Below are 23,275 nucleotides of genomic sequence, written 5' to 3' on the forward strand. Positions count from 1 at the left end.
CATCCCCGTGAAAATTCAGAGAATAAGCACCAGAAAAAAATTTCACGGTTGCAGCTTGCTTTTATTTTCGATATGGTAATCACGATTTTATTGCTACCTCTCGTTTTCCCGGAGACAATGCCAGCGTCTCTTGTGGAAATCGCACTGCGCTGTTGTGTGACGTTACATCACTGGCTGCGCTCGCACGATAGACGGGGCGAACTGGTCCGCTATAGCCAGCGCGAAGCAGCCGCGGGGCCTTTGAAAGCGGAGGCCGGCCACGCAGGCGCTGGCGGTGTTTGCAGACTGCCGGCTCGCATTCCTCAAAGGCAGAGACAGCGGAGGCGGGGGTGGCGGTGCCAGCCGGCCAGCCAGACCAGCCGAGCTGAGAACCACCTCGGCCGCGGACATGCCGCTCCGGCGGCAGCCCCGTGTCCCAGCCAGTGGCTGCGGGGTGATGGTGGGCTTCCGTTGTACAGCCGATACACACCACCGTCAACCCGGCGCCGCTGTGAGGAAGACGCCCAACCGCAACTGCCGTACTTGGGCGTGCACGGTGTACTTAAAGTGCACCTGCGTCTGCATATAAGCTGCTGAGAAATACAACCTGATAGTGATTTCTGAGCAAGGTAACTTGTCAGGAAATGCACAGTTGTTAACAGGCCATAAAATGACAGTCAAATCAGCAACGGGCGTGTCATAGTGCTGGGTGACAAGTATTGAACTACACGCATCAAAAAATGTTTTCCATCATCCCGGTTCCCAGAACTCATGAGGGAGACGTTGACCGTGGATATTGTATCACAGATACAGTCCCTTTGACTCTTCTGAGATGTCACTAAACCCGCCCAAATATGTTCAAATGGCTCGTGAGCACTATGGGACTTAACATCTGAGGTCATCAGTTCCCTTGACTTAGAACTACTTAAACCTAACTAACCTAAAGACATCACATACATCCATACCCGAGGCAGGATTCGAACCTGCGACCGTAGCAGCAGCGCGGTTCCGGACTGAATCGCCTAGAACCGCTCGGCCACGACGGGTCGGCCCAAAGATATAAACAACCACGCATGATCAGCACCTATTAGACGGAGGGGTCCGACAGCCGATCAGTTCCAGTCATTCCACCAGGAAGGAAGTATACGGCTAGTGTTGTCTGTAGTTCAACCATGCCCAGACGGTCAATACCGCGTTTCGATCGCGTCCGCATTGTTACTTTGTGCCGGCCATGGTGGCCGAGTGGTTCTAGGCGCTACAGTCTGGAACCGCCCGACCACTACGGTTCGAATCGTGCCTCGAGCATGGATGTGTGTGGTGTCCTTAGGTTACTTAGGTTTAAGTAGTTCTAAGATCTAGGGGACTGATGACCTCAGAAGTTAAATCCCATGTGCTCAGAGCCATTTGAACCATTTTTTGTTACTTTGTGCAGGGAACGTCTCTCAACAAGGGGAGTGTCCAGGCGCCTCGGAATGAACCAGAGCAATGCTGTTCGGACATGTAGGAGATACAGAGAGACAGGAACTGTCGATAACATGTCTCGCTCAGGCCGCCCAAGGGCTACTACTGCAGTGGATGACCACTAGCTACGGATTATGGCTCGGAGGAACCCTGACAGCAGCGCCACCATGTTCAATGATGCTTTTCGTGCAGCAACAAGACGGCGTGTTACGTCTCAAACTGTGCGCAATAGGCTGCATGATGTGCAACTTCACTCCCGACGTCCTTGATGAGATCCATCTTTACAACCACGACACCATGCAGGGCGGTAATCATGGCCCCAACAACATGCCGAATGGACCGCAAAGGTTTGGCATCACGTGCTCTTCACCGCTGAGTGTCGCATATCCCTTCAACCAGACAATCGTCGGAGACGTGTTTGGAGGCAATCCGGTCAGGATGAACGCCTTAGACACACTGTCCAGCGAGTGCAGCAAGGTGGAAGTTCCGTATAGTTTTGGTGTGGCATTATGTGGGGCCGATGTACGCCGCTGGTGGTCATGAAAGTCGCCCTAACGGCTGTACGATACGTGAATGCCATCCTCCGACCGATGTTGCAACCATATCAGCAGCATATTGGCGAGGCATTCGTCTTCATGGACGACATTTCGGGCCCCCATCGTGCACATATTGTGAATGGCTTCTTTCAGGATAACGGCATCGCTCGACTAGAGTGGTTAGTATATTCTCCAGACATGAATCCTAGCGAACATGCGTGGGATAGATTGAAAAGGGCTGTTTATGGATGACTTGACCCACCCACACTCATAGGATCTATGCCGAATCGCTGTTTAGGACAATCTGGACCAACAGTGCCTTGATGAACTTGCGGATAGTATGCTACGACGAATACAGGCATGCAGCAACCCAAGAGGACGTGTTACCTAGCATTGGAAGTACCGGTGTGGACAGCAATGTGAACCACCACCTCTGATGGTCTCGCTGTATGGTGGTACAACATTCAATGAACATTCAATGTGTGTTTTTCATGTTTACGTTGATATCTATTCCAATTTTCTGTACAGTTTCTGGAACGCTCGTAACCGAGACGATGCAAAACTTTTTCGATGTGTGTAATTGAAACAAGATCGTCATAACTACTGAACTGTTTGCGTTAGGACGTTCAAACTGCACGGTTGGCCGCGGGGCATGATGGGAATCAGTATACGCATGCATGGTTTGGTTTAGCGACGACGCCTACTTTCGTTTGGATGGGTTCGTCAGCCTCAACAGATGACAGTATGATGTGCAATGTCCAGTCACAAAGTGATCTGTGCGATATTCCTTGATGGCACGGTGACTACCGAACGGTATGTTAAGCTTTTCGAAGGTGATTTCATCCCCATTATCCAAAGTGATCCTGATTTCGTCAAGATGTGGTTCACGCAAGACGGAGCTCGACTCCATCGAAGCAGAAGAGTAATGTCCTGGAGGAGCACTTTGGAGACCGCATTCTCGCCCTGAGGTACTCGGAGGCCACTAGTATGGTCCTCGATTGGAAGCCATATTCTCCGAATCTGAACACATGCGACTACTTTTGTGGGGCTATAGTATAGACAAGGTGTACAGCAATAACCCCAAAACTACTGCTGAGCTGAAAACAGCCATTCTGCAGATCGTGGACAGCATTGATGTTCCGAGACTTCAGCGGATCATGCAGAATTTCGCTATTCGTCTGCGCCACATTTTCGCCAATGATGACAGGCATATCGAACATGTCACAACCTAAATCCGAATATCTGTAGTGACGTTTACATGTTAAATAAAGTCTATGCGCGCGGTACTTTGTAACTAATTTACGCTTTTTTTCCAGATAGTCCAATAGTTGTCACCCTGTATCTGACTCTAAGCCTTTCCGGACGGCAACCGTTCTGGTAGGGCCATATTGTCGCCCTTCTGTCATGTGCATCTGCCGCCGTATCGGTACGATTGCTCCCTTCTGTGACTAAGGGTGTTGAAATACGTCGCTAATATTTGCATCAACTGCCGTTTCGAGGAGGCCTTGTATACGTTTGATCTATGGGAATTAAATTTGATACCTCCACTTGTGTTTTTGTGTTTGGTGAGAATGACGCGTTGGGTTAGAGTGACGATGAAATTAGAGAAATTCTGCTAAATGTAGACTCAGTTGCGGAATCTGGTAGCGATTTTGAAGACTACGAAGACTGAAAGGTATTACCACGAGAAAGTGAAATTCATCGAGTTAATTAGTTACGAACGGTTCCCTTCACAGGCGAGAAAGAAAGAAAAAAGTCGGAAATAGTGAGCCCAGATGGCTGCCAGGCGGCGTGTTTACACCCTAGAATCAGGCTTATTCTAATGATCTGGAATGAATCCTCATAACGGGGAACCTACTCAAAGTGAACGTCTTGAGCTTTTATTGGACAGACAGTTGAAGGGATATATTACCAGTGAAATCGGCAGCTTTTACAATGTAGTGAGAATTCTCCCAGGGAATACAGTGGACAGACACAAGCGAAGAAATGTACCAGTTTTTAGCAGTCTTCATGCTGATGGCTCACGAAAAATGAATAAAATGAATAACTATCGGTCGACAGACCCATTGACTGAAACACTTTTCTTTTCGAAAGTAATGCCTAGGTACAGATGATTCAAATGGCTCTAAGAACTATGGAACTTAACATCTGAGGTCGTCAGTTCCCTAGACATAGAACTACTTAAACCTAACTAACCTAAGGACATCACACACATCCATACCCGAGGCAGGGTTGGAACCTGCGACCGTAGCAGCAGCGCAGTTCCGGACTGAAGCGCCTAGAACCGCTCGGCCACAACGGCTGGCGCCTAGGTATAGATTTGTAACAGTTCTCCTAATGCCACATTTTAGTGATGCAGGCGTTTTGGGAGACGCTGACAGTCCGAATAACCTTTGTAAAATAAAGTACATTGGTAATTTCTTGACAGTAAAATGAGTTGATGAGAAAATACTAATCCAATAGGTCAGTCCAGAAAAGCAGGCGAGTCTTCCAAGGATTAAGCCATATTACCCCAGGTTGTACTTGTTAAGTTAACGAGAACAGTTTCTATTGTGGTCGTTTGAAAATAAGAAGGGGAAAGGTTGACACTGCTACTAACAGCAGGACCAGTTAGTGAAAATCCCCAGTAAAGTATTAAACATCACTATTTTTAATCTAGAATAGGGTGGACTACTTACCGAATGCAAATGCTTGCCAATTCTTACTAAAAAAAAAAAGGAAAAATTAATTTTGACAACTAATGGCCACCTTCCCTCCCCCCCCCCCCCCCCCCACACACACACACAGACACATACAAACACGCAAACGCACACCAACGTTGTTGATGGACAAGTGCTTGCTTCCACACACCTCTACAGTGCTGCATGTTCAGAAATAGACGCTGCGACGGCTCATTTAGTGAGACTTTAGAGATGTTGTTAAGCTCTATGCTGGTCACGCTTCAGGTAAAAGCAGAAACTTGTTACTTCGACCATGAGGGAAACAGCTTGCTGTATAACGATTTGTGGCGATGGAAAGGGTGGGTGCCCACATGCTCAGTGACGAGGGCTGTGGGAAAGCTCGACACAGCGAATTCAACCCGTTATCAGAAGAGTTTGTGGAGATCCCTTGGGACCACTACAATAGCTACAAAACCATAACCACTGTGAGAACGGAAAAGGCTACCTTGCAAACCCAGCATATAGGTGTGACGGCGGCTGTCAAGTTTTGCTTTTAGGTTGACAGTAATAGCTGTGGTACCCAGGTAACGATTATGCAAGGAAATTCGGATGTGAGGTTAGCAAGACAGCCAGCGAAGCGTCAGGGAACTGAATGACCATTAACAGCTCGTCACTGTGGTTGTTCATGGGACAGCCAATCAAAAGAGGTCAGAGTCTCAGATTTGTATATCGAAATATAGGAGCGGAAAAAGCTGTGAGAATAGTGGATGATGGTAAAGTGTCAGGACAACTGGTGTAATTGTGAAGTGGTGACAGCGGCATGAAGAGCTGAAAGCGGAGGAAACGAGTGGCAATTCGTCAAGTAGCGGTGGAGAACGGAGAGGCGCACAGCTCACTGTCAAAGGTAAAGCGCCGTAGCATACTTTCTATAGCTTCATTTACAGGGGGGGGCGAGCAAATAATTATGATCGGTGGTAGATTGGAAGACACGCAGTTTGTGGGTTTTACTAGCTGTCAGAAAGGACAGGACGGGTCTATTAGATTAACCCTTGCTTGTCATAGTGTACACAAGGAGCGTTTATTAAGCAATATGAATACCAAGACTAGATGGAACCATAAATGTCAAAGTGTGAAAGGCATGGAAACGCTTATTAAATGATGTGAATTAAACCCTTTTCACTGTTAATTTACACTGGGACGTTCCACGATTAGTAGCTTCACCTGTAGATGTTTTACGTCCTGTCTTCCGTCATTAAAATTTTCAGCGTCCGCCGTAATCGCTGTGTGATGAAAGGCTAAGTGTATCTATGAAGTTGTTTGTTGCTACATTGGTTTCCCTATGGTTCGACGGTACTTATGAACGGACGCTGAGGCGATTGTCAGATGGGCGAATGATTTCTGTTTCGCCTCACGAGGTGAACCTTTTATACTGAACCTCATGATCCAAAGAGTTAACTGCATTGTGAGGATTGGTATTAAAGGCTGTCGATACCAGCACATATTCATGGGTCATTGACTGTAGTCGTTAAGCATGAAAAAAGTCTGTAGTTTTGAAGAAAAATAAGTTTAACATAGTTTTTCAGAGATATCACCAGATCCAGGAAAACTTCTGGATTTCCATGCAGTACATTCCTGGTGCTGAAGTTTGGGTAAAGTCTGTCGGTAAACTCACGAGAGAGCAGCGCTTTTAGTGCAGGAAATGGACATTTCCGAATAATCCTATTACTGTGCTACAGGAACCAAGTCCTTTGCCCGTAGCTCACCAAATTACTTGCTGTAGTGTTCGGTAGTTTGCGGCGATTCTGTTCGTGCGATTTTACTTACCACCGTAAATCAGTTCAGTTTGTATACAGGGTGATTCAAAAAGAATACCACAACTTTAGGCATTTAAAACTCTGTAACGACAAAAGGCAGAGCTAAGCACTATCTGTCGGCGAATTAAGGGAGCTATAAAGTTTCATTTAGTTGTACATTTGTTCGCTTGAGGCGCTGTTGACTAGGCGTCAGCGTCAGTTGGTGCTAAGATGGCGACCGCTGTGTTTAGTGATGAAGCAACTTTCCACACTAACGGGAAAGTCAACCGTCACAATGTCTGTATGTGGGGCACTGAGAATCCGCGGGAAACAACTCAGTATGAACGTGACTCGCCTAAGGTGAACGTTTTCTGTGCCACTTCAGCCAATAAAGTTTTTGGTCCCTTTTTCTTCGAAGGTGCTACTGTAACTGGACTACAGTATCTGGAGATGTTAGAGAATTGGCTGTTCCCTCAACTCGAACAAGAAGCACAACAATTCATATTTCAGCAGGATGGAGCGCCACCACATTGGCACTTATCTGTCCGTAACTACCTGAACGTCAACTACCTGAGGCGATGGATCGGCCGCCAGGCAGCCCGTGACAGAGCACTTCATCACTGGCCTCCAAGAAGCCCTGATCTTACCCCCTGCGATTTTTTCTTATGGGGGGTATGTTAAGGATATGGTGTTTCGGCTACCTCTCCCAGCCACCATTGATGATTTGAAACGAGAAATAACAGCAGCTATCCAAACTGTTACGCCTGATATGCTACAGAGAGTGTGGAACGAGTTGGAGTATCGGGTTGATATTGCTCGAGTGTCTGGAGGGGGCCATATTGAACATCTCTGAACTTGTTTTTGAGTGAAAAAAAACTTTTTAAATACTCTTTGTAATGATGTATAACAGAAGGTTATATTATGTTTCTTTCATTAAATACACATTTTTAAAGTTGTGGTATTCTTTTTGAATCACCCTGTATTTGGCGAAATACTTAATTGCTTACAAGTGATGGATAACGCATACTGTATGGTAAGAGACTAAATATTTTACATGGATAACATTTTACCTCTACTTTTCAGAGTTGTATACGTTCATAATGACAAAACAATTATGCAGACCAGACTAATACAACACGCGAAGTTACAAACTCCGTCATTTTTTGAACATTCCTCGTATAGGATGAACTGCTGCATTTCAATGAAGCCTATCAAGAGAGAACTTCTACCTCTTGCGACAACACGACGCAACGGGATCAGTGGGGAAGGTCTGATTTACACTGGACGAACCTGCAGTTTTGTATGCTCAAGATATCCAGTTACTTCAAATAAATAGGCTAACACGGTCTTACCAGCAGATCTCCGGTCTTCCCCATGTGATCACCGAAAGTTAATAATTATTACAAATGTTTTCAGGAGATCGACTGACAATTTTCGTCGCACCGAGACTTCGAAATTGCTTCACTGCCTTATGGAATTTAAGTTAAGCTCAATTTAATCAGGATAGAACAGAATTGAACTGTGTGAATGTGATAAGCCTGCTTTGTGAATGAAAATTCCCTTAATATACGCATGTTTTTTACTATCCTGATCAGTGAAGCTAAATCAGGCCGGTGTGAGAGAGGTTTTTAAATTTTTTGAATACAAAAAAAAAATATTAAACAGTGTAGCCATCTAGCTATATCGTTGTTGTTGTTGTTGTTGTTATGGTCTTCAGTCCAGAGACTGGTTTGAATCAGCTGTCCGTGGTACCCTACCTGTGCAAGGTTCTTCATCTCTGAATAACTGCAACCTACATCCTTCTGAATCTCCTTAGTGTATTCATCTCTCGGTCTCCCTCTACGATTTTTACCCTCCACGCTCCCCTCCAATACTAAATTGGCGATCCCTTGATGTCTCAGATCGTATCCTACAAACCGATCCCTTCCTCTAATCAAGTTGTGCCACAAATTCCTCTTCTCCCCAATTCTATTCAGTACCTCCTTATTAGTTACGTGATCTACCCATCTAATCTTCAGCATTCTTCTGTAGCACCACATTTCCAAAGCTTCTATTCTCTTCTTGACTAAATTGTTTATTGTATATGTTTCTCTTCCATCCACAGCTACATTCCATACAAATACTTGCAGAAAGTACTTCTTGACATTAACATCTATAATCGATGTTAACACATTTCTCTTCTTCAGAAACGTTTTCCTTACCACTGCTAGTCTACATTTTATATCCTCTCTACTTCGACCACATCAGTTACATTGTTCCCCAAATACCAAAACTCATCTACTCCTTTAAGTGTCTCATTTGCTAATCTAATTCCCTGAGCGTCACCTAATTTAATTTGACTATCCGTGTTTTGTTTTTGTTGATGTTCATCTTGTATCGTCCTTTCAAGACATTGTCCATTCCGTGCGACTGCTCTTCCAGGTCCTTGCTGTCTCTGATAGAATTACAATGTCACCGGCAAACCTCAAGTTTTTATTTCTTCTCCATGGATTTTTATTCCTTCTCCGAATTTTTCTTTTCTTTCCTTGACTGCCTGCTCTGTATACAGATTGAATAAGATTGGGGATAGGCTACAACCTTATATCACTTCCTTCCCAACCACTGCTTCCCTTTCGTGCCCCTTGACTGTTATAACTGCCATCTTGTACCGGTACAAATTGTAAATAGCCTTTCGGTCCCTGTATAGGACCGCAGCCACTTTCAGAATTTGAAAGAGAGTATTCCAGTCAACACTGTCAAAAGCTTTCTCTAAGTCTACAAATGCAGAAAGTAGGTTTGCCTTTCCTTAATCTATCTTCTAAGCTAAGTCTGGTCACTATTGCCTCGCGTGTTCCAACATTTCGATGGAATTCTAACTGATCCCCCCGAGGTCGGCTTCTATTAGTTTTTCCATTCGTCTGTACAGAACTCATGTCAGTAATTTGCAGCCGTAGCTTATTAAACTGATTGTTCGGTAATTTTCACACCTGTCAACACTTGCTTTCTTTGGGATTGGAATTGTTATATTCTTCTTGAAGCCTCAGGGCTTTTCGCCTATCTCATAAATCTTGCTCGGCAGGTAGTAGAGTTTTGTCATGGTTGGTCCTCCCAAGGCTATCATTAGCTCTAATGGAATGTTGCGTACTCCCGGGGCCTTGTTTCGACTCAGATCTTTCAGTGCGATGTCATCACGCAGTATCATATCTCCCATTTCATCTTCATCTACGTCCTCCTCAATTTCCATATTACCCTCAAGTACATCTCCCTTGTATAAACCCTCTGTGTACTCCTTCCACCTTTCTGCTTTCCCTTCTTTGCTTAGAACCGGTTTTCCACATGAGCTCTTGATATTCACACAGGTAGTTCTCTTTTCTCCAAAAGTCTCTTTAAATTTTCTGTAGGCTGTATCTTACTCCTAGTGATATATGCCTCTACATCCTTACATTTGTCCTCTTTGTTAATTTGTTTATAATCGAAAGATAACCCTAAAGCCCCAGTTTTCCTCCACTAGGCCCTTCATCAAATGAAATCTAAGTGCTGCTATTGGAGAACATAGCCACATCTGACTGCTTTGTGTAATGTAGCTTCGAAATCAGACACAATGATTGGCGGTTGAAACTTACCGTCTTATTGTCGTCACATGAGTTTGACTTTTTCGTGCGTAACTGCTTTTTTGCTAGGCAACCAACATATTACTAACGAGATATACTGAGCGCTATTTTAAACATGAACAATAAAGTACATGAAAAAATTTACAGCAGTAGTCGAAGGTACCGTCAACAAAAAATTTGTTATCATCCAGAAACAGTTGTAAATGACTTTCGGTTGAAAAGCACACGATATTATGGGCGTTGAAGAGAAGCATATTTTGCTTTTATGTTTAAAATAGATATTTTCTGCAAAACACTATAAAATTCGTTTAACTTTTTCTCCAATGGCGGAAAAATAGGCCTTCTGGCCCGGTAAATAAATTTCTTAATGTTAGGAACGTCTTGTCTGCTGGTTTGGAGGTAGCTTCTTTACGAAATAATTTTAAAGGGCCTTCCCATAATTCAGTAACAGCATACTTTTTTAGGCTACTGAAACTTATTTGTCTGTTTTAAGTTATCAATGGCTCACGGTGCGAGAGACTTAATTAGCAAACAGAATGTTGGTTGAAGAATCGTTTAAGTAAATGCGTGACTCGTATGTTTTTACTCTGCACTTCCACGCTACACTACTTCGTGTTTCTATATCCTTCTGAAATTAGTTTCTTGTGACAACTATGGACTCATGACTTCTCTCACTTTTCATATGCTCCACTAACTGGTTCGTATATTTACTGAAGCTCGCGGACCATATCGTCACGTGACACGACAGCAGCTCTGCTGGCGCTTTAAAGTAAAAACTATAGCGTCTGTGACATTAATGTTAAAGTGGTAACGCACCGGAATGGATCACACCTCGTTTCCTGCACGGCACGCCAATAAATTATGCCTTAAAGCACGCGTTTCTGAAAGTTCATTGTCCCCATCTTCAAATGTGTACATTTATTTACACAACATAAACGTTGTATGCTTATTTACGACGTTTTACAATAGCTATTTTGAAAACATAGGTTGTAAAATTCTACAATCCGTTAGCAAAGAAACAACGTTCAGCACACGTTAATAAACGTAAACATCTGAGGTTGGGTTGCTACGCATCTTGAAAATGTCATCATGGCTAATCAAAAGCCTATTGAAGCAACCGGTTAATGCTAATTCATTATGAATACTCCCACTCTATGACCATGGTGCAGCCAGCAGCTATGATGTATTTTCATTATCAAAAAACGGTCTAGATTGCGAAGACAGAAGACGCTAGATACTGAACTAAATTCGATCTTAATGCAGTCCCAGCTAGCAGTAGCCTCCCTAAATCGGTTAATTTGGAGAAAAGGCTTCAAGTTCTTTTACTGAGAAACGTAAACAACTCTGCAAAACATTTGGTTTTGTAAGAACAAAAGCTATTTCCTAAGGCGATATTAAGCTTCCATCCAACGCCTCTGACCACACAGTTTTATTTTTCAATTTCCTTAGAAACCTAACAGAAATTCTGAGCCATTTGTCTCTCGAATTTCATCCACAAGTACTTGTGTGCATTAAATTTCTGCTGTCTTTGCAACCTGCACCGCTTTTCCCTATTGAAAATTCATTTCTGTGCCATTTGTCTCTTGAATTTCAACCCCATGTGTGTATAAGGATTCTGCTATCTTTTTTTCCTATTGAAAATTCATTATAAATTACCTTCAGTTTCAACAGTTGCAGTTTCAGAAAACGTGGATCGCTCTGTCCTACCAATTTCTTCTTGTTGAGGAAACGATGAACTTGCCCTCGCGCAGTTGGGCAAACAGTAAACGTTTTCGCACGCGTTCGGTACCTTCCTAACTAAGAAGAAGGGATCAATTGAGAGAACAAATTTCTTAGCGAAGGGAAATAGAAATAGTGGGAAGGGGGGGGGGGAGGGGAGGAGGTAATTTTGGAGGGAGCCAAGGGTTCGAACACTGTAAGCAGGTTCAAATGACGTAGGTTGCAGAAGTTATTCAGAGATGAAAAGACTAGATTAGGGCACACAGTTGCATAAACCAGTCTTTGGACAGAAGACCACAACACCAACAACAACATCTACTTACTGGTGACATCTATTGGTAAAGTGTGACAGTGAATCATTTTATGCTCTAACGGGTTTGTTCTGGATTTCATCCGTTGCTCAAGCAACGGGGAAGAACTCTTGTGAGGTGTCGAGTCAGGTAGGCCAGCCTCACCCTGGTCTTTGTGGAATTCGTGTAGCGACGGCTCCGGGCCTCCCGGGGTCCACCTACCTTGTTTCTACCTGTCGAACGTCCCAAACAGCAGGGCGCCGCTGCGACGTGGCGAGCTGACCGCTCGTAAAGTGGCCTGCGTGACGACTCGAGGGCGGAATGGGATTCCCGCGGCCGCTATACAGTGGGAGGAATTCCTGTCCACTGAAACACATTTCCGGTGCCTGGAATGGAGGACAGAGTAACATACCTTTGTCTGTGACTGAAGCCTGTGCAACTACGCGGCGCGCAGCTCATTTCGGTATCAAGTAGTGCACTCATAGTAATTGTCCTCCCGTAGTTTGGTCTCTTACATGCTATAACAAAGATTGTTGTGCTCACCGAATGCACTTGGTGTCGAAGATTTAAATATATATATGGAGATGGTGTCTGTTCTTTCGGACATGTCAGAAAGAACAGATACTATCTTCATATATATATATATATATATATATATATATATATATATATATATATAAAGGCTCACCGTCCATTTGACCATCTTCTTCTGTGCGGATGCGCAAACAGTGCCCGAACTCTTACCGGAATCGGCGATAAAGCCGCGAGTAATGAGTATAATGGGCAGGAGCTCCATGAATATAGTGTGGGACAACAAGAAGTTGCGAATGTGAGTGTCACGGGAAACGTACTAGAGATAAATCCCTACAGTCGCACTATCCTCTGTGTCCTCGGTGGCTCAGATGGATAGAGCGTCTGCCATGTAAGCAGGAGATCCCGGGCGGGGCACACATTTTCAACGGTCTCCGTTGAGTTACATCAACGCCTGTATGCAGCTAAGGGTATTCATTTCATTGTAAAGATTTAAATGTCACTGTGTCACCATAGTAGTTGCCCCTGTGAGGTTGGTTGCATGCTTGCACGCAACAACAGTGTCGTCACAGGGCCGAACTAGGATTAGACAACAGCTATGGTAAGAATAGATAGCAACATAGATTAGCAACAATTTACATTGATTTACTGACAACAGTTTAATTACAAATTAGCCACGAAACTTTTTCTAGTATCCATTAAAAATTCATTGGCACTTCTTTCCAAAACTATAAGGCAATACTTGTATTAGCTGCAAACAAGGCGAACTTGGCATCTGGTAATGATACTAGGGAAGTCGTTAATACAGATGAGAAAAGTAAGGGACGTAAGATGGAAACTCGAGGGACACCACATGTACTCAAGTTCCTAATTGTATGAGGATTAGTGGCTTAATACAGGATTCTGCCCTACTGACAGATCACAGAATATATCTGTAACGAGTAATTTATTGTCTAACGAATTAATACACTCGCGTTCAGAAAAAAAAACGGAACACCTTGTACGATTAGACACAGCACGTTGTTATTCACGGGGCATGTACATTAGTATCTTCTCTAGAATTTATTAGCAGTTCAGTCACCTCGGTTCAGAATGTGACATGTAGCTTCTAGCCGCAGGCTCCTACATGGGCCCTGATAACTTGTTCTATGCGTGATGGCATAGACGCGTTTAACACGCGAATAGCGTCCTGTGGTATAGCCATCCATGCTGCATTCGCATGATTCCAAAGGTCATCTTTGGTGGTTGGCACTGGGCACTGTGCTGCAACCGTCGTTTCGCCATACGCCACACACATTTTCGATTGGCAATAAGTCTGGTGATCTGGTTGGTGGGTTAGGGCAAATGGCTGACATCCTGTGGCACCAAGGAAGCACGCGTTCGTGCAGCAACATGTGGTCGTGGATTGTCTTGCTGAAAAATGGCGTCTGGGGTGTTGAGCAGAAAGACTATGGCCACTGGTCGCAGGATGTCAGTCACGTATGTCGCACTGGTCACGTAGATGCACGTCCGCCTTATCGTCCGAACTTAGTTGTGCTCACAGTCTACTCTCGGTGACGCTAGAGGTTCCAACAGTGATTGAAGTGCGTGTAGCGGCGACAGAAAGTGGTAGTCCTGCGACACTGGACTCACGAAATTTTCACGACTTTCATAGAGCTGTACCAACGTCTTCTTTACCTCTGGGAAGTAAAATGGAAGAATTACAGCGACCGTGACAAGAAAAACCAGGCATACGCCACGTTAGTTAATAAATACAAGTAGGAGGATCGTTAAGCAACAAAAGAATCATTTCGAACAGCTTACAGTACAGACAGCGTGAAAACAGAAGCGTCTATGAGATCTGCAGCAGGAACGTAAGAAAGTCATAAACATTCCTTGTGGTACTTTGATCTACTCGAGTGTCGAAGCTCACAGTCATGACCCTACCTTCCTTTAAGTTTCTGAGGTTACAGGTGTTGACAGTTTACAATACGTTTCTGTGTCTATACCTAAGTTGTTACTCCAGTCTCGTTGTTCCTGCTGTAGTTGTCGGAAAAAATTCGCGTGGGGGGGATCTCCCTCTATTCACTAGCCAATCCCCGAACCGTCGTGAACGGCGTGTTAGTTGTCTTTACCTGCTTTTGACTGCCTTAACAGATATGGCGTGTTAACAATCTAAAAACTTTCGGATTGCACTCGACAATGGCATAAAAGCCGAGATCTTTATAGTACAGAAGATAAATACAGTAATACAGATTTATTCTTTCAAAAACTGTTCCATCACTGCGGCTCAACACCACCGAAAACATTTTAGTCTTGGTTTTCTTCTTCCGTTTAAGAGGAAATAGTGCAACAGTCGTCACTAACAGTACTTCCTCCATGAAAATTTCAGAAATACTGAGCGAAACTTTGAGTAGTTTACCTGCGCAATTTGTCGTCAGTCTTGCACGATCGTACAAGACTGATCACAAAACGTTCGTGTAGAGCCGGTTTAGGTTCAATTAGCGTGTAGGACATTCAGCTGCAGAGCCACGCATAATTCATGACTCAAAGCTGAGTATTCTGTGCAAATTCTTTTCAGAAATGACTGTGTTTTGTTTTATTTATGTTGCACATATTACGGATGTTTTGCATATACCGCCCTGTGGTCACACCCATTACTGGCGTGTATGTCATGTGATCTTATTCAGCAACGATTTTTCTACAGTAGGCAGTCGCATTCTGCTATCTTAAATGTTAACCGCTGGATTCGTTTTGGTATATAAGTGATCTTAAAACTGTTGTTTATAGCATGTACGTTCGCCTTTTATACAGTTTGGCGCCGAAATTATCCACAAAATAGGCAACATTGAAAAACCATGGACTGCAAATAGGATACAGGACAGACAACACGACGCAGAACACAGGAGACTTCCACGATAAATTCAACAGATCAGGAATAAACGAACTCAAATGCAACATTGCCAATCATTGTACTTTTGCCAGACATGCAGGAACTTTAAAACAAGATACTCAGAACACCTCAGAGCCCTAAAAGGTAACAGCACCCATAGCGCATTTTCTGACCCCCTAATAGCCCATAACCAGCACCCAGATATAATAGCAATAGATTTAAAACTACTGGAATGTAGTCACAGCCTATACCACAAGCTAACAATAGAACTTTCATCTACAGAAGGAAAGAGGCAAACAAGTTTTAAATGAAACACTACAATCTGTAAAGCCACATAATCGAACACGTCAAAGTAACTTTAGAGAAAAGGCGACACAAGCAGCTGAAGGAGCAGATATAAGCACTGCAATCGCTCAAATAATGATCTGTCTTCAGTAGTGACATGGGCGAAAAACCTGGGGCCTTAACTAAATGAAAAAAAGACACAAGTAATCTTAATAGCCCATCAGAAATTAGTAAGTTCAGATTTCCGCGAAAGGCTGACTCCTGTTCTGCTCGACGGTATTCCAATACCATATCAGAAAACAGTTAAGAACCTGGGTGTAACTTTGCACGAGCATCTCACCTGGGCGGAGAATACAGTCGCAGTGAGCCGGAAGACGTCCGCTTGCCTCTATGCTCTCAAAAAGTTTCAGAACATATTTCCACAGGACTTGAAACGCCAGCTCGTGCAAGCACTCGTTCTACCGAACCTCCACTATTGTGATGTAATTCAACAAGGCATGAGTAGTGAAAACAAAAGACGGCTAGAACTAACCACGAATGCCTGTGTGCGTTACACCTGCAACATTCGCCGATATGATCATGTTACTGCCTCATACTCCGAGCTAGGGTGGCTGAGGCCGGACAAATTGCCTGACTACCACACTACGTCTACTTCACCGACTCCTAGTCGCGCAAGCACACCAGTACCTTGCTTCAGAGATTAAATACCTTTCATGCCATCATAATCGTAACACGAGGTCACTCTTATTTGGTATCCTAACTGTGCCCACTCAGAAATCAAAAACTTTTGCCAACTCCTTCTCATTTGCCGCTGTCCGCCTCTGAACAAACTGCCCCTTACCTTGCGCAAAATTCAATCCACTGCTGTTTTTAAGATGAAGTTGAAGCATTTCCTGCTATCATCCTCATAATGTTTTCCACAAAATTAATGTACAAGGCCAATTCTCACCTCTGTCAAATAGCAAAGCTGGTGTCTCCCATCTAGCTCCTTTCTCTTCTTCCTCTTCGTCTATCTCTGCTAGCCACGCAATCTTCTTTTCCTTTATATTTCCTTAATTATGTTTCGTCATGTCTCTATTCTTCTCCTCCCTTTACCATCAGTATACCTCATACTCCCCACTGCTAGCACTCCTATCTAAAATCTGTCTCTTTCATAATGTCTAATTATAACAGTACTTATCATCTCTCGTGGTTCTAGGCGCGCAGTCCGGAACCGTGCGACTGCTACGGTCACAAGTTCGAATCCTGCCTCGGGCATGGATGTGTGTGATGTTCTTAGGTTCGTTAGGTTTAAGTAGTTCTAAGTTCTAGGGGACTGATAACCATAGCAATTGAGTCCCATAGTGCTCAGAGCCATTTTGAACTTATCATCTACGAATATAAATTCTATATGTATGTATTTTTCCAAGTGTGCCTTTGTAATTGTTTATTTCACTTTTACTTGTACTAGATGTAGTTTAACATGCCTGCTAAAACATATGAATGTGAAATAAGTAGAACGCCTGGTTAGATGTAAGAGAGGGCCTGATGGCCCTAACCTTGCCAGGTAAATCAATCAATAAATAAATGAATAAACACAATGTGAATAATAACAAATATATAGGCAGAACATTTTGCCAGTCCAAAATCACATTTTTTTAAAAAAATCAAGGGATGTGTTAACTCGCGGATGAAATTCACATTTCATCGTTTGGTTTGCAGATGACAAGTTATCAGTGAGGGACACCATAAAGATGGTCCTGCAAAACCATGTACGTAATGTAAAAGCACGGAAAGAAGAAAAACGAACAAAAACGTTCTTCAGGCCTCACGTTGTTAGATCAGTTTCAACATACGATATGTTCACTTTTTACAGTTTTCAATAAGAAAAAACCCACTGATGATGACACAGAGGTGCCGAAACATGATGGGTAAAAAGAAATAAGAAACTGTTTTTGCATAAAAGTCGGAACCTATATCTTATAATTCAACTACTAACATGGGAAGAAAAACCAGAGCTTCAGATCCAAAAGATGTATAAAACTGTTGTCTTGAAGTCATTATACATGCCCTGTAGATTCCGTACTGTGGGACACATTACGTCCGAATACAGTGCCACAACAGACTTACCGGGCAGTCGGTCGTAAGCTTTTTCGAGCTCAACAAAACCACGAGATGGACTCTTGATATCTCTCTGGCTGCCAGTTGTATAGAGTGCTCGTGGGTGTTTATGTCCCGCGCCAGCGCTTAGCTGGAGGTGCAGTTGGCTGTCCCGGCACACGGTGCGGCCCGCTATTGTACTGTGTAGCAGCTTGGCGCCCCCCAGGCCTATGGCTGCGCGGTAATTGCTTCTCGCCTGGCGCCCGGCCGGACAGGTGGCTGGCTCGGCCGCCGGAATGCGAATCACGGCCCCGAATTAAGCCAAGAATTTCATTAACGGCCATTAGCGGCCGGGCCTCCATGGCCTTCGACCTCTTCCCCGCTTGTTTTATAGTAATTTGCCGCCACGTAACCAATTTACGGCTGCGGTGCTGAATTAGTACCGCCCTGACGCCGCCGACAAGGTGCGGAGTGGCCAGGCTCCCCGGAGCTGCTAGCAGACGCTGCTTGCGTAACCCAACTCTGTCATAACCTCCTTCCGGCCGTCACTAGAGGGTAAAAAGTATTTAAACCGACAAACTCTGGGAGGTTGTAGGAGACATCAAAACAAATGTTTTTCATTAATGTCATTTTTTCCTATGAGGAGTATTTAAACCGGTGGAGGCCGTATTACGCTCTTCAGTTGTTAGAGGCCGTATTACGCTCTTCAGTTGGAGGCAGCTGCTGTCCACCAGTGTAGTAGTGCATTGTCTCTGTTTACTAATGGAGCGATACACCTGGAGTGAGTACACTGATATGGGTGGTGCGTACTACGTAGCGCACCACAACGGACAAGCTGCACAGCAGGTTTATCAACAACAACATCCAACGTCTGCGTGAGACCGGATCATGTAGCAGATTACCAGGAAAGGGACGCCGTCGCACGGTGAGAACTCTTTAATTTGAGGAAGTTGTCTTGCAGCAAGTGGAGCGGGATCCTTCAATCAGCACTCGTGCAATTGCACGTAACATGGGGATGAATCAGACGAATGTAAGAACAGTGCTTCGAGAGCAGTTGTTACGTCCATTTCACTTACAGTGTGTCCACAACTTGGAACCAGTTTATTATCCACCCAGAGCACTGTTTCCGCAGTGGTACCTGGAACAGTGTGAAATGCATCCTACATTTCCATCCTCTGTGTTGTTTACCGATGAAGCAACGTTCGGGCGCGATGGAATCTTCAACATCCACAATTCGCATGTTTGGAGTGAGGATAACTCACATGCCACAGTTACTAGCGCTCATCAGGTGTGGGCCGGCCGCGGTGGCCGTGCGGTTCTGGCGCTGCAGTCTGGAACCGCGGGACTGCTACGGTCGCAGGTTCGAATCTTGCCTCAGGCATGGGTGTGTGTGATGTCCTTAGGTGAGTTAGGTTTAAGTAGTTCTAAGTTCTAGGGGACTTATGACCTAAGATGTTGAGTCCCATAGTGCTCAGAGCCATTTGAATCATCAGGTGTGGTTCTTCGCTAATGTGTGGGTCGGTGTTGTTGGGGACTGTTTAATTGGGCCGTATCTGTTACCTTGGCCATTAAATGGCAGGCACTATTACAATTTTCTCGCCAGAGCACTGCCATAATTGCTGGAAGATGTCCCGGTCCCTAGAAGACAACGCATGTGCTTCCAACACGACGGAGCACCGGCACATTTCAGTCCTCGTGTGCGTCGATCCCTGGACCGACGGTACCCAGAAACGTGGATTGGCAGAGGTGGTCCTGTACCGTGGCCTGCTCGATCCCCAGATATGTGCCCTCTGGACTTTTTTGTGTGGGGAGAGATGCGCAACCTTGTTTACACAACCCCTGTTGCATCAGAAGAGAATCTGGTTGCCCGGATAGTAGCTGCAACAGGAACAGTTGAGGATACTCCTGGGGTTTTTGCCCGTGTCAGACAGAACACGATCCGACGGAGTAGCCTTTGTTTTCGTGTCAATGGAGGTATTTTTGAAAATCGACTGTAATTGATATTGGGTTGTGTTTATGTGATGTCTCTTGGTCATAAAAAAATGGAAAAGTTTTTGTTGGTTTAATTAATTTGCCGCCAGAGCATCTTCCTCTACCGGTTTAAATACTCCTCATAGGAAAAAATGACATTAGGGAAAAACATTTGTTTTGGTGTCCCCTACTACCTCCCAGAGTTTGTCGGTTTAAATACTTTTCACCCTGTATAGTCATCTGTACGTCAGCGAACGTAGAGCAAGTTGGGATAAAGTGCAGCGGCTCGAAACTAGTGCTATATTATAACCGGTGGATGATGACCCGCCGCATTTCTCTATATCGCCGATTTACAGCGAAACACGGTAGGCCGCGCACAGGGACTAACCTTTGTTAGGGAAATGGTTCAAATGGCTCTGAGCACTATTGGACTTAACATCTTAGGTCATAAGTCCCCTAGAACTTAGAACTACTTAAACCTAACTAACCTAACGACATCACACACACCCATGCCCGAGGCAGGATTCGAACCTGCGACCGTAGCAGTCCCGCGGGTCCGGACTGCAGCGCTAGAACCGTACGGCCACCGCGGCCGGCTGTTAGGGAAATATTTTTGTTTGTGTGGCCATCTTCCGCAGCAGCTGTTAACACCTGTTATTAAAGTTTATATGTCTTGAGCTGACTGCAGTCTAATTCAAAAGAATTACACCAGACGCGTTTCGCTATTATTTACAAAGCACCTTCTGTGGTATTCTGTAAATTGGATACACATAATGAGATTTTCACTCTGCAGCGGAGTGTGCGTCGATATGAAACTTCCTGGCAGATTAAAACTGTGTGCCCGACCGAGACTCGAACTCGGGACCTTTGCCTTTCGCGGGCAAGCGCTCTATCAACTGAGCTACCGAAGCACGACTCACGTCCGCTACTCACAGCTTTACTTCTGGCAGTACCTCGTCTCCTACCTTCGCAGGAGAGCTTCTGTAAAGTTTGGAAGGTAGGAGACGAGGTACTGGCAGAAGTAAAGCTGTGAGTACCGCGCGTGAGTCGTGCTTCGGTAGCTCAGTTGGTAGAGCACTTGCCCGCGAAAGGCAAAGGTCCCGAGTTCGAGTTTCGGTCGGGCACACAGTTTTAATCTGCCAGGAAGGTTTGGATACACATGTTTGTACATTGACATCAAGGGTACACGAGTAGGCCTTCAGCTCCGAAAGCCCATATCGCTGATGTTTCGTTAAGTGGTTCGCACGCTGACCCTTGTTGATGGCCCAGCATTGAAATCTGCCGCAATTTGCGAAAGGGGTGCACTTCTGTCACGTTGAACGAGTCTCTTCAGCTGTCATTGGTACCGTTCTTGCAGGATGTTTTTCCGGCCTCAGCGATGTCAGAGATTTGATGTATAAGCGGATTCCTCATACTCACGGTACACTCGTGAAATGGTCGTACGGGAAAATCCCCACTTCGTTGCTACCTCTGATATGCTGTGTTTCATCACTCATGCGCCCGCTGTAACACCACGGTCAAACTCACTTAAATCTTTATAACCTACTATTGCAGCAGCAGTAACCGATCTGACAACTGCGCTAGACACTTGTCTCACATAGGCGTTGCCGACCGCGCCGTTCTAGGCGCCATGTCACTTACTGAGCGGACCCTTCCGCCGAAGGTTTGAATCCTCTCTCGGGCGCGTGTGTGTGTGTGTGTGTTGCTGTTAGCATAAGTTAGTTTAAGTAGTGTGTAAGTTTAGGGACCGATTACCTCAACAGTTTAGTCTCTTAGGAATTCACACACACACACACACACACACACACACACACACACACACACACACCTCTGTACTTGAATACGCATTCCCATACAAGTTTCTTTGGAGCTGCAGTGTAATTTTAACGATCAGTTCTGTAGTTAAGCAGCAGTGGCGATGGATGACCTTCCAGGTATTGTTCTTCGCACCTGATTTTTTAGGGTTTCGTATATCATTCGGTAAAAACTTATCCTTTATAGGTTCACTTTGTTGTCCATCTGTCTTTCTGTTCGATTGTCAAAAACCCTTTCCCTCAGGAACAGGTAGACGTATCAAGTTGAAATTTATGTCACATACGGTCTCTTGGAGGTAAAAAATTAGAAGCTACGTCAATGGAATCTGAATATACAGCCATTTATACAGGGTGTTACAAAAAGGTACGGCCAAACTTTCAGGAAACATTCCTCACACACAAATAAAGAAAAGATGTTATGTGGACATGTGTCCGGAAATGCTTAATTTCCATGTTAGAGCTCATTTTAGTTTGTTCTTCCACCTACGCTCAGTGGAACACGTTATCATGATTTCATACGGGATACTCTACCTGTGCTGCTAGAACATGTGCCTTTACAAGTACGACACGACATGTGGTTCGTGCACGATGGAGCTCCTGCACATTTCAGTCGAAGTGTTCGTACGCTTCTCAACAACAGATTCGGTGACCGATGGACTGGTAGATGCGGACCAATTCCATGGCCTCCACGCTCTCCTGACCTCAACCCTCTTGACTTTCTTTTATGGGGGCGTTTGAAAGCTCTTGTCTACGCAACCCCGGTACCAAATGTAGAGACTGTTCGTGCTCGTATTGTGGACGGCTGTGATACAATACGCCATTCTACAGGGCTGCATCAGAGCATCAGGGAGTCCATGTGACGGAGGGTGGATGCATGTATCCTCGCTAACGGAGGACATTTTGAACATTTCCTGTAACAAAGTGTTTGAAGTCACGCTGGTACGTTCTGTTGCTGTGTGTTTCCATTCCATGATTAATGTGATTTGAAGAGAAGTAATAAAATGAGCTCTAACATGGAAAGTAAGCGTTTCCGGACACATGTCCACATAGCATATTTTCTTTCTTTGTGTGTGAGGAATGTTTCCTGAAAGTTTGGCCGTACATTTTTGTAACACCCTGTATAATATACAGAGGAGTCCAAAAAATGTATCAACTGTTTAAAAGTCCATAACTGGCAAACTAATTGACGGAATTGTCTCATCTTTGGTAGTGTAATAGTTTGTACTTCCGGAAATCGCTACACAAGCGTTGTATTGCGTCGTTTTGTTTTGTCGGATGACAGTCGCCAGATGGACAGTGTTTTGTTCTTAGTTGCACCTAGTTACTCGAGTAAACATGGCTAGCGCAAGGCTTACATTCGATGAAAGGAAGTCAGTTTTGAAGTGGTATTTTAAGTACGAAAACATTGATGAGGTTCAACGGCAATGGTGAAATGAGTTTCAAACAGAGTCACCGACACGTTTAACGATTTGTCGCATTCGAGACAAATTTGAAGCCGAAGGCCGTGTTAATGATGTACACAAACAACGAAATGGACGACCTGTAACAGTAACAAGTCCAGCTAACTCCCGTCGTGTGTTACAACAATTCACTCGCTCACCACAGAAGTCTGTGAGACAGCGTGCCAGTGTAACTGGAGTGAGTCGCTCAAGTGTTCGGCGAATTTTGAAGATAGCAAAGTGCAAGTGCTACATC

The 23,275-nt window shown here is 44.5% G+C and overlaps 1 protein-coding gene across 1 annotated transcript in view; it reads left to right on the forward strand.

The window, feature by feature from the left end:
• The first annotated feature begins 388 nt into the window (after positions 1-388).
• Positions 389-23,275, forward strand: part of LOC126419388 (somatomedin-B and thrombospondin type-1 domain-containing protein-like) — a 359,147-nt gene continuing 336,260 nt past the window's right edge. The window contains exon 1 of the mRNA XM_050086575.1: positions 389-518. Within this exon, the coding sequence (XP_049942532.1) occupies positions 389-518 (130 nt within the window). The remainder of the gene's footprint in view (positions 519-23,275) is intronic.

The sequence above is a fragment of the Schistocerca serialis genome, chromosome 9, assembly GCF_023864345.2.
Source record: "Schistocerca serialis cubense isolate TAMUIC-IGC-003099 chromosome 9, iqSchSeri2.2, whole genome shotgun sequence".
Classification (NCBI taxonomy): Eukaryota; Metazoa; Arthropoda; class Insecta; order Orthoptera; family Acrididae; genus Schistocerca; species Schistocerca serialis.